General features: G+C 39.2%; 1 protein-coding gene across 1 annotated transcript; it reads left to right on the forward strand.

Moving 5' to 3' along the window:
* Positions 1-894: 894 nt before the first annotated feature.
* Positions 895-12,325, forward strand: LOC122076872 (conserved oligomeric Golgi complex subunit 1-like). Its single transcript, XM_042642478.1, has 6 exons — positions 895-3,441; positions 7,883-8,077; positions 8,167-8,447; positions 9,040-9,216; positions 9,866-10,043; positions 11,481-12,325. The coding sequence occupies exons 1-6, from the start codon at positions 1,264-1,266 to the stop codon at positions 11,652-11,654; spliced, it is 3,183 nt and encodes a 1,060-aa protein (XP_042498412.1). The 5' UTR covers positions 895-1,263; the 3' UTR covers positions 11,655-12,325.
* The last annotated feature ends 3,236 nt before the right edge of the window (positions 12,326-15,561 follow it).

Genomic DNA, 15,561 nt, shown 5'->3' on the forward strand with positions numbered 1-15,561 from the left:
GTAGTTTTATTATAATATTTCTTATGGATTCACAAAAATAAAATGTAAGTTAAACAATGGACTGAGCCACGCTGCCAACCAATATTGCAACAATAGGTGACCTTTCAACAAATTGAACCTGCATCACCTTGCTTCCCCAACCTTGACATCACTATTATGATTTGTGATAATGTCTCAAATGTTGGTGAAAATATTTCTGATTCGCCACGGGTAGAAATCGTCTGAAATTCTTATCTCGTACAATTCCATACAATTCCACCCTAAATGGCTGACACGTGTAAATATTCTATATCTATGGTTCAGATTAATCCACCCTAATACAATGTTAATCAACCATAATACAATCATAATACAATCTGAACCGTAGATATAGAATATTTACACGTGTCAGCCATTTAGGGTGGAATTGCATGGAATTGTACAAGATGAGAATTTCAGACGATTTCTACCCGATTGGCCACTTGTAAACTAAATAAAGGAAAATGTGTCCCATTTACTATCAGTTATGTGATAACAACCAATTATGTGATAACAGGAAAACCTATTGAAGCCAGCGTCAAGTGTCTTCTACTTGGATTGAAACAGCGAAATCTGAAAGATAAGAGTATTACTGAAGTATGGAGTTAATCAGAGGAGTTAGAACAATTATTTTTTTACCAAAATATATCTTCAAGGCCTTGGAGCGTAGTTCCCATTTTTCTGAATGTTTATAATCTCTTACCTTTAACCTCATTTTGGCTTAGGCCTACTAACAATGTGGTCCTCCTTAAGCATTTGCCTTATGTAACCATGAACAAAAAATAAAACCCCACTATCTCTAATGGAGATATTTGATGCAAGTGCACTTATATGGTAATAATTATTAGACCAGGATAGTTTGGATCTCAAGCCATGTTTGGGAGAAAGGGTTTAATATATCACCATTCCATAGTCCCATACCATATACCATAGGCTATTTGTTCTGGGACTTCCTCCTCTATCTCTCCTTTCCCTCACCCTGTATTTGTTTTATCTATTCTCTAAGCTTCAGCGCTGCAAGACCGCCCTGAGGCACGAACCCAAAAATTCTCCACTGGTTTCGCCTTTCCTATCCGCGTTGAATTCCTGGCTGTCGAAACTCGGTCGTGTCATTAATGGCGATTCCAGTGAAAAATTCACCGCTGATGTTCCATTTATCTAATTAGCCCTTCAAACAAGCAATAATCAAAGCTCGTAACCGATTAGAGAGAAACGGTACAAAGTGGTAGAATTCGTGAATCAGCCATGAGACTATCTTCGAGGTCCAGCGAAGATGCATCTGTCGCCGCCTTCAGAGACGTCGAATCTCTCTTCCGAACAAAGCCCATCTCTGAAATCCGCAATGTGGAGAAGGAAGCGAAGAAAGATATCGAAGAGAAGAAAGAGGAGCTTCGACAACTCGTCGGCAATAGATATCGAGATCTCATCGATTCTGCCGACTCCATTGTCCGAATGAAATGCTCCTGCGAATCTACTTCCGCCAATATTACAATAATTGATCAAGGAATTCGCTCACTCTCTGCTGCCGCCATTGCTGGAACTCCCAAATTGACACCTGATCCTTCAAGGCTTCGGATTTACGGGATCGCTAGTCGTGTGAAGTACCTCATTGATACGCCGGAGAACATCTGGGGTTGCCTTGATGAGTCGATGTTTTTGGAGGCTGCAAATAGGTATCTCAGGGCCAGAGAGGTTCACGAACTGTTGGTGAGCAGCCGTGCCAACAAGGATTTCCTGTCTAATTTTCCTCTGCTTCAACACCAGTGGCAGATTGTTGAGAGCTTCAAGGGCCAGATTTCACAGAGGAGTCGGGAAAGGTTGATGGATCGGGGGCTTGGCACTGCATCATATGTGGACGCGTTGGCTGCCATTGCTATCATTGATGAGCTGGATCCCAGGCATGTTTTGAGCTTGTTCTTGGATTCAAGGAGGTCGTGGATATCGCAGAAACTAGGTACATGTGGATCTGGAGCTTGTGATTCCGGTTCTGTTGTTTCGATCTTTTGTGATGTATTGAGGGTAATTCAGCTTAGTCTAGGACAAGTAGGAGAATTGTTTCTACAGGTCTTGAATGACATGCCTTTCTTTTACAAAACTATACTGAGTTCCCCTCCAAGTTCCCAACTGTTCGGGGGAATCCCAAACCCTGAGGATGAGGTTAAGTTATGGAAACAATTCAGGGAGCGATTAGAGTCTGTTATGGTTATGCTTGATCGGGAATTCATTGCTGAAACTTGTTCGAATTGGTTGAAGAATTGTGGTGAAGAGATTGTTAGTAAGATAAACGGTAGGTATTTGATTGATGTAATTGTGTGTGGCAAAGAGCTTGCATCGACTGAGAGGCTGATCCGAGAGACTTTGGATGGCCGGGAAGCATTGGAGGGGAGTTTAGAATGGCTCAGGAGTGTTTTTGGTTCTGAGATTGAGTTGCCTTGGAACAGGATCCGAGATCTTCTTTTAAAAAGTGATGAGGACCTCTGGGATGGGATTTTCGAGGATGCCTTTGTTAGGAGGATGGAAAGGATTGTTGACTTGGGCTTTGAGGATTTGAGCAGAGTTGTCAATGTGAGTGATTCTATTAGGGAGATTGTGGCTAGTAATGGAGACCAGATTGATTTCCAGGCATACTTGACCAGACCTTCCACAGGTGATGGGGCGTGGTTCTCAGAGCCTAGAGATAAAAAGATGGGCCTAGGATCTGGCTTCAAGGCCACAAAGGAAGAGTTTAATTTCCAAAGTTATCTAAATGCCTATTTTGGACCTGAAGTTACCCGAATTAGAGATACCATTGACAATATATGCCAGAGTGTTCTGGAAGACCTACTGTGCTTCTTAGAATCTCCAAAGGCATCTTCGAGATTGAAGAAACTAGCACCATATCTACAAAATAAGTGTTATGAAAGTATATTAACCATCCTTAAGGGACTTGAAAATGAGCTTGAATACTTGTCTACTTCTCTGGACAATGACAGAAAGGAGAAAGACATTGAGCCTCCGGCTGTAGTTGTTGGGAGATCTCTGTTCATTGGTCGACTCTTATTTGCGTTGCAAAATCACTCAAGTCTCATACCATTAATATTGGGTTCTCCAAGGTTATGGATGAAGGATGATACAGCTATGGCATTTGAAAAGTTACCATCAATGCTGAGGCGCACCAGTTTGCCCCTTGATTCCCCAGTGCATGACAACAGCAGAAGACAAATTCTTGACAGCCCTAGTAGACAAACTTCATTGGCTGCTTTGGCCTTGTTTGGAGTGAATGATAACAACAGTCCACGACTTGAAGAACTTAGCAGGGTTTCACGAGATCTTTGCATTAGAGCTCACTCCTTGTGGATATCTTGGTTTTCCAATGAGCTATCAGTTATTCTTTCAAGGGATCTTAAAAGAGATGATGCATTATTGTCAACAACGTCCTTCAGAGTAAGTTGTTTGTGCTCTAAACCCTTTATTTTCTGTTTGTAAAGTTTCCTTTACAAGTGCACTGCCTTATTTGCTTCTTGGTTCTACCTTTGTTGGCTTGTTATGAATTTATTCATTCAACGTGGATAAGGTTAAATAAATTGAGTAAAAATGACCATATAGATGTTTGCTCTTGACTTTGCAGAAAAATATGCTTTTCTATGCTATAGTTGAACCCATTAGTTCTACATTAGGTTTAAATAAAGTAAGTAGGCCCATGACATAATTTCTGTTAGGTTAATTTCTGTGTTTGCATTACTAGTTTAGTAAAGGGCCATGTATTGCTAGCCTCACTTCTACAAGGTTTTGGGAAGGGTGGACTGGAGTTGGTCCCAAGTCCTAACCTTCAGCATTTTGTGCAATGTGACTGCCCTCAAGCTCGAACTCTCATCCTCACATTGTGCACTCAGAACTCATTATGCAATCTAATCTTCTACTTATCTTTATGGCCATATAAATTCTTTTCTGTGTCAAAAAGCATCTGACTGCCTCACATATTGTTCTGTTCGAAAAACTTCCTCTAATTTTCTAATGGAGTTCTTCTAGACTGAACTTACTTAACAACACATGGGACCCCACAATCTTACTTATATACTAATCTGTATATAAGTAAGACCCCAAATGTGAGCTTATAAAAGAGGCACATTAGATCAACAAATCTAAAAATAAGGAGCCCAAGGTCCATAAACCCAATCCATGGGACAAAATAAAGTCTTCCTAACCCTTGTTCTATTGTTTTGGTGGTTGCTACCGAGACGATTTCTTTATGCCCATCAAAGAACCTCGAGATGCTAATACACGAAAAACTATACAAGAAATTTGAAAGAACTCATATACAGAACTAGGGGGACCAGTGAAAATCCATCAGTTTCTTACTCGTGGGGCTACGGTTCGCCTTCACTCGGCGCTTGGAACAGCTAGCCAGATAACACGGAAGGATGAAAAAAAAGCTTTTTTCAAAATGATGGGGAGTAATGATCGAATGTCTTCCAGGCTATTTGCCCACCATTGCTCCCCTATGCTTGATTTGATTAGGAAAAGGCTCCAGCTCTGGAAAGGCAAGATCCTCTCCTATGTTGGTAGGCTTGTTCTAATTAGTTCTGTCCTCCAATCTCTCTATCTCTACTGGTCTGGGATCTTTGTCCTTCCTGCTGCCACTGTCAAATCCATTGAAAGCCTCTTATGTTCCTTCCTCTGGAAAGGATCTGAATCCTCCAAGTTTCTTCACCCTTTATCTTGGGAAAAGGTTTGTCTGCCCAAGTCTGAAGGTGGTCTGGGTATCAGAAGAATCAAAGAGGTCAACTCTATGGGCATTCTCAAGCTTATCTGGAAGATTGCCTCCAAGCGTTGGAGCATCTGGGTTGATTGGGTATACTCCTCTCTCCTTACCCACAACTCCCTTTGGACCTGCCCCCTCCCCCTCAGATGCCTCGTGGGTTTGGCGCAAAATCCCCAGCCTCGGCCCTCAGGCCCCTTACCCTTACTGCCTGCTCCATCTCAATTGGTAATGGTCAGTCGACCTCTCTTTGGATGGACCCTTGGCACCCCTCAGGTATCCTCACTTCCCTTGTCACCTCTAGGATCATCTACTCCTCTGGCCTGCCCAAATCCTCTCCGGTCTCCATTCTCTTTCCTCTGGGCTGGTCCCCTCCCCCCTCTCCCCCCTCTCCCCCCTCTTACGGATCTGTGGGCCTCTCTCCCCCCCATTCCCCTTGGTCATCGTGGAAGGGAAGACAAATGTGTCTGGCTTCCCTCTTCCAATGGGTTGTTCTCCTCTACCTCTGCTTGGTCCTTTGTCAGATCCTCGGGCCCTGTTATTCCTTGGCGTAACCTCGCCTGGTTCAAGGGCCATATCCCTGTCAATCTTGCCTACTACCTCTGCTCTGATGGGTAAGAGGATATCCCCCACCTCTTCATCTCTTGCCCTCTCTCTTCCCTGGTCTGGAAAACTATCCTCGCTCGTTGCTGGCCTTCCCGTAGGCTAATCCTCCCCTTTGATAGGGAATGTATTTGGGTTGATATGACATTTGCTGGATCCTCCATCTGTGACACCATTGGTAAGCTAGCGTTCTCTGCTACTATTACTCATCTCTGGATGGAGCGCAACATTCGTAGATGGTCTTCCAACTCCCGATCCCCGGATAGGATTTGGAAAGCCATCTTCCTCGATGTTGCCTCAAAAATCCAATCCCTGCGCTCCTTCCACTCCCGGCCGATCCCCTTCTCCATCAGAAATGACCACATAATATCTTCTTGGAGCCTTTTGGCAGCCCTCCCGCCTCCTCTTAACCGCCCTGGTTTTGCTTTGGTTGTTGATAGCCTTTTCTTGGCTGTTGTCGTTTATTTTTTGTTGCTTTGCTTTGTTCCCCCTGGGGTTGGCTTCTCCTTGTTGGCTTAAGTCTCCCCTCCCCCCCCCCTCCTTTTTCCCCTTGTATTTTTCTTCTGTTTGGGTATAAATTTATTTATTCATCCAAAAAAAATGATCCAATGTCGATTATACAGATCATTCGGAAAATGGGAAGGATCGATCAGAGGGAGAAGCATTCGCCCATGTTCAATGCCCAATTTGGCTAAATTGGGCAATCTTAAATGCATCAATCCCCTCTTGATTGAAAAACTCACCCTCAAGTTTTGTAGAATAGGCGGATCAACACCTGTCGATCGGCATCATCGAACAATTTGCTTCCGAAGATCCAAGGTCTGTGGAGGTAGAAAAAAATCAACCATCTTGATCTACTTAAAGGCCAGGTGGTGTCTCTTAAATTGGAATGTGTTCTTGGGGTGCCACATGTTCAATCGGACTGTCAATCAACACCTCTTGTAGTTGCATTGTTCCTCTCACTTCAACAGAATTTAAAGAGCTATCACGCTTTCAAGAGAATATTGACCAATCGGCTGATAGCAGGCCACTACGAAACAAGATCAGGCAAGGACTGACCAATCGGCTGACAGCAATGGGCTTTCAACAAAGGAAAACAGCAGGTTACACAGAATTAGTAACTAACACCTTGGATGGGGATGATACTCCAATCGAGGGTAGGACTCCTAGGTAGGAATAATCTCAGCCTATTTTGATGTCTGGATGTCGAGATACGAGGAGTTTCAAAATTAGAAAGTAAAACTAGAATTAGCCTTGTCCAGCCATTGGATCAGGCCATACTCACCATCGAAGGTAGGCTTTATGGAAGGTATTACTCTGTCAACAGGTGGCCGGATTCTGATGGATGTGTGGTCAAAAAATTCACCAAAATTTTGGATATTTCGCTATTTTTTTTTCTTTCACCGAAATGAAATAGCAGGCGACACATAGCAAACACAATGTCGGTCATTTCGCCGAAATCTCAGCCATTTTGTTTTGAAATTTCGCTCATTTTGGTCCAAAAATGCAGTATTTCATTGAAATTTTGGTCATCTTGTTTAATCTCATTTAGCTAATTTTGGTCATTTGAGCCATTAGCCCCGCAAAATGGCCAAGCGAAAAACATGGAAAAAATACATTATTTGGGAGAAATTTCGGTAGTTTTGGATTGACCAAAATGGCAGAACAAGTTTTTGAACCTTGGATGGATGGATGGATCAAGGAGAAATTGGGCTAGAAACTCACTGCTGGAAATCTCCAAAAAGTTGAGCCACAAGGTTGAGCTTGACTCTCCAACTAGAAATCGATTAGCAGAAGCAATGGTGAAGTGGAACAGCCTTCGAGCTCTCTCAAATACCAGGTGTTTGCAGTACATTAAAATAGAAAGTAAAGAATCAATGGAGGGGGAAGAAGAAGATGGATAGAAGAAAGAAGGGAATAATAAAGGGAAAGGATATGGCCAAGGCCTCTGACCTTTGGGCTTGGTCTATCTCTAACAGACCTAAAGAATCTCTCCTTCACTGTATCTCATTCTCATAGCCACTGCATCTCACAGACATAATGTAACCAAGCTTTTCTTTTCATCAAATCATGGGTGTGTGTGATACAGCCCCTAGGCACCCTACTTTATTTATAGCAGAAATATGGTTACCTTGGTGGAAAGGAGGTTTCCTTACTATCTGGTCATTCTCTAAATTAGAAATAGAAAGTGAATCTAACTAATTAACAAAATAGAAAGATTACAGCATATATGTAATCTGTATGAGCATAATGGGTAACCTTTACTTTCTCCGTGTTTATTTCCACAATCCTAATGAAATGATCTCTAGATGGGCAACCCTAATTTCTGTTCTGTTTCTTCATACCTATTGTTTTTATCTGGAGCGGATTGATTTGTCAACTATCTTGTTGTCCAGTACGTGTGTGATATGTAGCCATGGGAAAATATATATATGTTCCAGTGCTTTTCCTTCATGTTCACAATTTATATCTATATTTCTCCACAAGACCATTTTTTTCAGTTGTCTCGTAAATTTTTCGCAGGGCTGGGAAGAAATTGTGGTAAAGCAAGAGCAGGCTAATGACAGCCAGCCGGAGATGAAACTAGCACTTCCTTCCATGCCGTCTCTTCACATTACCTCTTTTCTTTTCGAAGCTTGCAAAGAAATTCATCGAGTTGGAGGTCATGTTATTGACAAATTTATACTTCAAAAATTTTCTTTGAGACTTCTGGAAAAGGTAAACATCTCTTCTTATCTCTAAAGATGACCAGTATAGCTCTCTAAAGTCATACACATGTATATATTTACTGTGATGTGATTTTGTAGGTGGTTGATACGTATAAGGACTTTCTTTCAACTTTAGAGTCTCACAACCCTCAAGTGTCAGAGAAAGGAGTTCTGCAGATGTTGTTGGACTTGAGATTCATTGCTGATATTTTATCTGGGGGTGATCTCAACATGAGTGAGGAGTCATCAAAAGCTTCAAAGTCGAAGGTTCCTTTCAGAGGGAAGGTGGACAGAAACCAGCCTAACTCCATTATTAGAGAACGTGTCATGGGCTTGATTAATCAGCTCTCTCAAATGCTGGATCCAATAGACTGGCTTACGTGAGTTTTTTTAAAATAAAATATTCGGTCCTTTAAGTACATCTTCTTCTCCTATTTCATGATGCAGTAGAGGTAGATCTCTTTTGAGATTGTTCAAAAAAGTTGTTACTTATCTTCTCCTCCAAAAAAAAAAAGGAGGGGGGGGGGTGGGTTAATAATCTGAGATAAGGTGAAAATTTTATTTTGATGAATGGAACACTTAAGTTTGGATGAGCGGGTGAGATGCCGTTTGACCTGGCCTTTTATACATTTACCACAGATCCTACTGGTTAACTGTTGTTTTACCACCACATTGACATTCTTGGCAAGTTCATCTGATTGGATTGATTCCACTATCTTGTTTGTCTTACTGGGATAATTTTGATGTATCCATGAAAGGGTTTATGTTTAAGGCCATTCTAATCTGATCAATTTAGTGATAAGTATGATCCACCTGGCGGTGGACCCATCTCCTAATAGATGTGTTCTCGAGGGTAGGGAGACTGAACTTACCCCCCCCCCTTGGTGTCTCTATTTATCTCTGTTCTTGAGTGGTGAGAAATTAATCACCTCATTTAGTACATCCTTAGTTTCTGATCTGGACATGCTGCAGGTATGAGCCATACCTTTGGGAGAACGTGAAGCGATCTTACCTGAGACATGCTGTTCTTTTTGGGTTCTTTGTACAACTTGATCGGGTGTATTCTGGTACACTGCAGAAGTCTTCCTCTTCTGAAACAAACATAATGAGATGTTCCACAGTTCCACGCTTCAAGTACCTTCCAATCAGGTTAATGTTCTTAATTTTTTGAGATAAACTTATACAATTACACTTAATTATTGCATTTTTTTTCTCTTAGATATCTGCTGTTTCGAAACGCTGTCTACCAAGCTCTTCTTCCCTTAATCGAGTGCCAAAATTCTGTCATTGTGCTGAATCGTCCAAGAATTTCAAAATAATCTCTCAAGCTGATGAAATGCAATGCTTGGTTCTTACCCTCTCTTTTTTTCCCTGTTTTTTTCTTTGCGTGAGGATGGTTGATGATATTGGTGATTCTTTGCTCCTCCAGACTGGGAGTCCTTTTTCCTTCTCAATGTCCTTCCTGCTTCTTATTACGTTTTAAAGCATTGGCTGCCCTTCTTTTCTGTTTCCTATACCTTCTAATCATTTTATTTCCTAGATGATATTTTGTTCACTTTTTGCAACAGAAACTCTGCACCTGCTTTCATCTTTTTTCTATGATAATCTTTTTGAATTTCCTGAAATCTTCTGGTATTACAGCTTTTTGATAATCATTTGTTCAGTCATATTGGTTGGATTGATGTTTGATGCTTATCGATTCTGAGCTATCTTTCTATTATTATGTCTTAATATTCATAGATTCTTCATGCTTCTCTATGGTTTCTAATTGTATGTTTTCCTCATGATGGTTGTTCAGCGCACCAGCACTGTCGTCAAGAGGGGCATCTAAATCATCTCTTCCAATGAGCTCAAATGATAATTCTTCCCGAAGCTCTTGGAAGACAATTTCAAATGATGCACTCTCTCCAAAGCTTGATTTTGACGATAACTCAAGTTTTGGGGTTGCTGCACCATTTTTGAAATCTTTCATGCAGGTAAAGGCCTTTTTTTTTTTCTGCCAGTACATGTATATGTGTGTGTGTGATTTGGATTCTTGTCCTTGGCCATGGAGATAACCTCTACTAATAGGCCTTGGCACCAAATGTCTTCAAAATAATTGTGCACATTGCATGCTCATTGTTTAGGTTTTTGGCCAAAAGTTAATGCTACATGGAGAAATAAAGCTTTGTGAAGGTTGAACATGTGACCAAGCCGTAGCCTAACGGCCCTAACCTACATGTCCAATGATTGGAATGGCCAAATCAAACCCTTGAGGTGGCATGAAACCACTGCTCATGGAGTGAAACTTTTGTTAAGATCTATGGACTATGGGGGAAATTTTATATCTCCCAACCCTTCTAATAATATTTGAGTTCAGAAATTTTGAAACTTGCATTATTGGGCAGGTGAAATGATCTATTATACATTTAAACTTTTGGATTCATGGAGTCAATTTTTATACATGTCAACTGAGTTGGAAACCCTTTTGTGTCATCCATTGGGTTGTTTTGCCTTTTTTTTTTATTTAATGTGCAAATTTTCAGCCTTGCAGACCTCTGCCATTTGGCAAGAAGGGTCAATTTCTCTCCTCCAAAAAAAATATTTGTATCAACACACACACACAAGACCCAATGCATATGTGTATCCCATGACAGGAGAAACACCACCACCACCTTAGCATACAGAAAAACAATCACATTTTCATTTTGTTCTGACCTCATTTTTTCTGAAAATATTAAATAAAATTCAAGAAAATCGGAGCTGTTACTTATTGGTTGAGTTGGTACCTGGTTTGATGTGGACAAGGACAAGGGTGCTAGACTTGCAGCTTATCCATACCTTATCAGATGGGTATGCTGTATTTACCCTCATTGTGGTGGAAACCCCAAGATGTTTTTTTCCCTCCTAGGAGTTGGGAGTTTCTCAGTGGGAATGAATTTCTTTTGTATTTTCAATACAAGAATGCTGTTCAAGGTAAAGGATACCCCAAAATAACCGCCTAGATATACCAAGTCTGCTAAGAAAGTCCTTAATGGAAGGAAATATATGCCCTTCACATATTTGAGATTTATATATATATATATATAGATATTTATATATTTATATATATATATATATATTTTTTGGGTAAACTTGCATATTTGATGTTTATTGCAACAGATATCACTACACAATCTGTAATAATAGAACATAATAAATTTTAGATGAAGCTATTGTAAAGCCATTAAACAAATCTATCAATAGAGAGAAAATAAGTTAATTCTTTCTATGACCACACATATTTTGAGCTGTGACAATTAGTATTACCTTTACATATTTGTCAATTGTCACTTCAAATGAGGTTCTATATTTTCCCACTTTCTAGGTTAAAATAACAATTTTCTTGTAGAACTTTTTGAATGTCCAATGAGGAATATTATTTGTAATTGCAGGTTGGTTCTAGATTTGGGGAGAGCACATTCAAACTGAGTTCCATGCTTTCTGATGGGCAAGTTGGCCGGCTGAAGGACAGATCAGCCGCTGCAATGTCGACATTTGGAGATATTCTACCTGTCCAAGCTGCTGGCCTTCTATCTTCTTTTACAACTGGAAGATCTGACCCTTGATTATTAATATTCATATTTTCCTCTTCTTCATTAGGGATATCTCTGTAATTTTTTGAAGATGAGACATGATGGTGCTCTTCGTTGTCATTTGAAAGAGATCAGATTATGCAATTCTCGATGATTTTGAAGGAGATTAGGAATTGAGTCCATCACTTCCATTTCCAGATGGTGTTACAGTGCGGTAATCAAAAACAAAAAGATTCCAGGCAAGTGGATGAAATGTTCCCTTTGCTTCACTGCATTGAAGATCTAACAAGTTGGGGCAAGCATGGAAATATGTTTGGAACTCAGTTCTGAGAAGGTGAGAAAAGCAAATTAATCCACAAAGCAAAGCTGAAGCTGAAGCTCTCATGGACACACATATTTTAAATTAGACGAGAGCATCATAATCAAATAGTGGAGTCTCTCAAAACATATGAAGTTAGCTCCATAACCCTGTATGTATCTTGTAGTTTTACTTTTAATTTTCTGTTCTCTCATTCTTGATTCTAGCTCCTTGCTCCCCCTTGTGGCCTCATCCTCATACTTCTATACTTTATGTTGACCTCCTGAAACTTCTGTTTGTAAAACCAGCTGTTGGATTTACAGTACACAGAAATGTTATTTTGAACTCACCATGAATGTAATAGAATTCATAAAATCTTGAGAACATGCAAAACCATTTGTTACTATTTCTGTTGCCTTTAGAGGTGAGTGGGGGAGAATGTCTTAAAAAATTTCTTTTGATTCTGTTTTGGTCGAGAAGGATGACTCTGCCCTACCCCGAAAATGGATCACCATAGAGGATATTGATATGCATGTGGGGTTTTCTATTACATGGATTAACACATGTATTGTCAAGTGACAAATGGTAAAGCGTTAGGCATTGTGATACCTTGAACCTGATGTTTTGTTTATTATCTCTACCGTCTTCAAGGTTTCTGTGGACTTCTAAAAAATTGTCTGGTTAGCACCCCCCCCCCCAACAACACACACAAGCACACGAACACACTTAAAAATAAAAAATAAAACCACTTTTCAACAAGCAACAAGTTGATAAACCATTTAGAAAATCAAATAAAGAGAGCAATGCGCCGAGGTCTCAAAACAAGGGAAACAATGCACAAAAGAGGCAGAAGAGAGCTCCCAAGAAAAGCACAAGAAACCCACACACAAAAGACCCTTCTTAAAGGAACTCTAATATTTTTATAATAAAATAAGTTTTGGATAAGGTACGTGGTACAATTTATGTGACCATGAAAATGAATCTTAAAAATCATGTGGTATTTCAGTTGAGACTTGCGATCAAAATTTTGTGGGCAATTAGACTTCAGGTCTCCTGCTCACAATTCGAATTTCCTCTAAATGCAATTTTTCAAATGGCAAAATAGAACTTTGAAAATTCAGGATCATGGGAGAGAGTGCATAGTAGTGATTGGATGTACCAATAAACATGAATGAGCATACATGTTGATGCATGCTAATATATATGATTTATTTTTACTTTTTTATTTTTTTATTTATTTTCTTTCTTTTTTTTTTTTTTTTTTTTTTTATTTTTTAATTTTTTTGTAGAGAAAGATAAGAAATGCATTAAAGTAACAAAATGGAAACATTATTATCCGGATTACAAACGGACAGATACAATTTCTTAACCATAGCATTATATGGTAAATTGGTCAAAAAAACCACCACTTCATTCCTAGGCCTGAGCAAAAAGAGAGTCTAGGGAGAGTATTATAAACATCTAGGAGGGGAACTACGCTCTAAGACCATGAGGTGGTTGTTAGGTCAAAAACCGAGTCTGTATGTCTTTAGAATTACTCCAAACTTCCTTGGCACTCAATCCTTTCACTTCAACCTATTTAACTCCAAGGAGGCCCCTAGTGGTTGCTTCAACGGAATTTCTTGTCATCAAATAATCGGTTTGTAAATGAGATACATTTATAAATGAAGCAAGTTGTTCAACCACACATATTGAGACTTGGATTAGTAACATACACACAAAGCATAATAACAAAGTCGAGACTGAGACGTGAAATCTGGTACCTGTGGTAGTAGTTGTGTAAAAATAGCTAGATTGTAAACTATTACTCCACCATAAAGCGGGGGGAAAGAATTTTGTGGGGATTTGGTTTATCAAGTTTAAAGATGGTATGATTCATATGACTCCAAATAAAATAGCATATTATAATAAAGATGGAGAAAGAAATTATTTAGATTGTTTTTAGGGATCAAATTGGAACTGAACAAGTACATAATTAAGTGCTTAAAAGAAGCAGCAGAGAGGTGTTCAATATTTAAACACAAAGGGCAGGCAGCCCAAAAATGCTTAGTGAACTCGCATGAGAGGAGTATGTGCCATAAGGACTCAGGTTGTGCATGACAAAAACCACAAGACCAGTCAACTTGCATCTATTCCCCAAAATATCCTTTGTGGGGAAGCCTCCAAGGCAAAATCTCCACTCTCCAAAAGAAGATCTTAAATTTCGGGTGTATTGGGAGTTTTTCCAAATATCACCACCAATGCGAGTATGGAGATAAACAAGTACACCAGTCAGAGAATCCAATTAGATTAGTAATCAATGTTAGATTGAAACTTTTAGCAACTAGTTTAGTGGTTAGGGTTCCTATTTTAGATAGGTGGCACCACCAAACATCAGCTTGAGACTTCACAGGAATTTTTTTAAATTTCATTAACCACATTTAAGGGGAGGAAGGAGCAAACGAGGCTTGTACTCCAACAATCCCCACTAATCATTGCATTTACCTTGCAAATGGATGAGAGGGGGTATAATTGGAGTTGCAAGTTATCAAGGAGAGATCGGTAATTGGGTATCCATGAATCATTCCATAAGTCAATATTACATCCATAATCCATTACATATACGTCATATCATTTTGGAGAGAGTGGAGATGATACTTACGATACTATTGCACATAGCAAAGCCACTTTTGTTCAAGGTTGTGGGATGAAAAGTGGATCTGTTAGTAAAGTATTTAGAAGATATAACATGAACCCACAAAGAAGCCTCCAGCCCATCTTTAATAAAGGGGCTTTATTCTGAGTTTCATAGGTTTTAAATCCAAACCCCTCATGGAATTAGAAATACAAACTTTGTGCCAACCAATCAAATGCATCTTTTTATCCTTATCATTGTTACTATTCTAAAAATTGAAACAAATAGAGTTTTTGCAAGTAAGCTTAGGAAAAGCAAAACAAGACATAATGTAAGATGGGATGGATGAACATATGAGGGTATTTGATTAAAAAGAAAAAGAATTTTGGGAAGAAAAGAGATAGATGCATGGACCATTGGTGCAGGCTGCACTCCGTGACAGAGAACCTCTTCCTTCGATTAAATTAGGCATTGAAATTTGACACATGTCTAACTCAGACAAAATCCCTTCTATCGAAGCATTAAAATATCCACATCACTTGTCAATGTGGCATAACAATGGGCACACAAGATCCCCATCCAAATGGGAAGTGCAAACAACCTTTTCCGAAGACCCCATTTGGTTGCAAGAGGAATTTAAATGGTAAGGAAGTGAAATTTTCGTACTTAAAAGATAAATATTTATAATTATTACCCCATGTGATCCAATGTGATTGTATAAGCTACTTGATTTTTTAACTATATTTAATAATGATACACTTTACATGTAATTTCGATTTTACATATTATAGTGAATGGTTTTGAATGCAAAGTAAAGTGAAATTTTATAACAAAAAAATGAAATGATTTGAAATTAATGATATAGTCACATGGGCTAATGATGCATACATTTTTTTTTTTTTAAGTATGAAAATTTTATTTTCCTTACTTTTATTTCCCTTAGAAACCAAATATAACATAATGTATTTTTTTTAATGGAAACAAATAAACAAGATAAGACTACAGACACATTGTCCTCAACAAGAAGA

This window comes from Macadamia integrifolia, chromosome 4 (assembly GCF_013358625.1).
Source record: "Macadamia integrifolia cultivar HAES 741 chromosome 4, SCU_Mint_v3, whole genome shotgun sequence".
Taxonomy (NCBI): domain Eukaryota; kingdom Viridiplantae; phylum Streptophyta; class Magnoliopsida; order Proteales; family Proteaceae; genus Macadamia; species Macadamia integrifolia.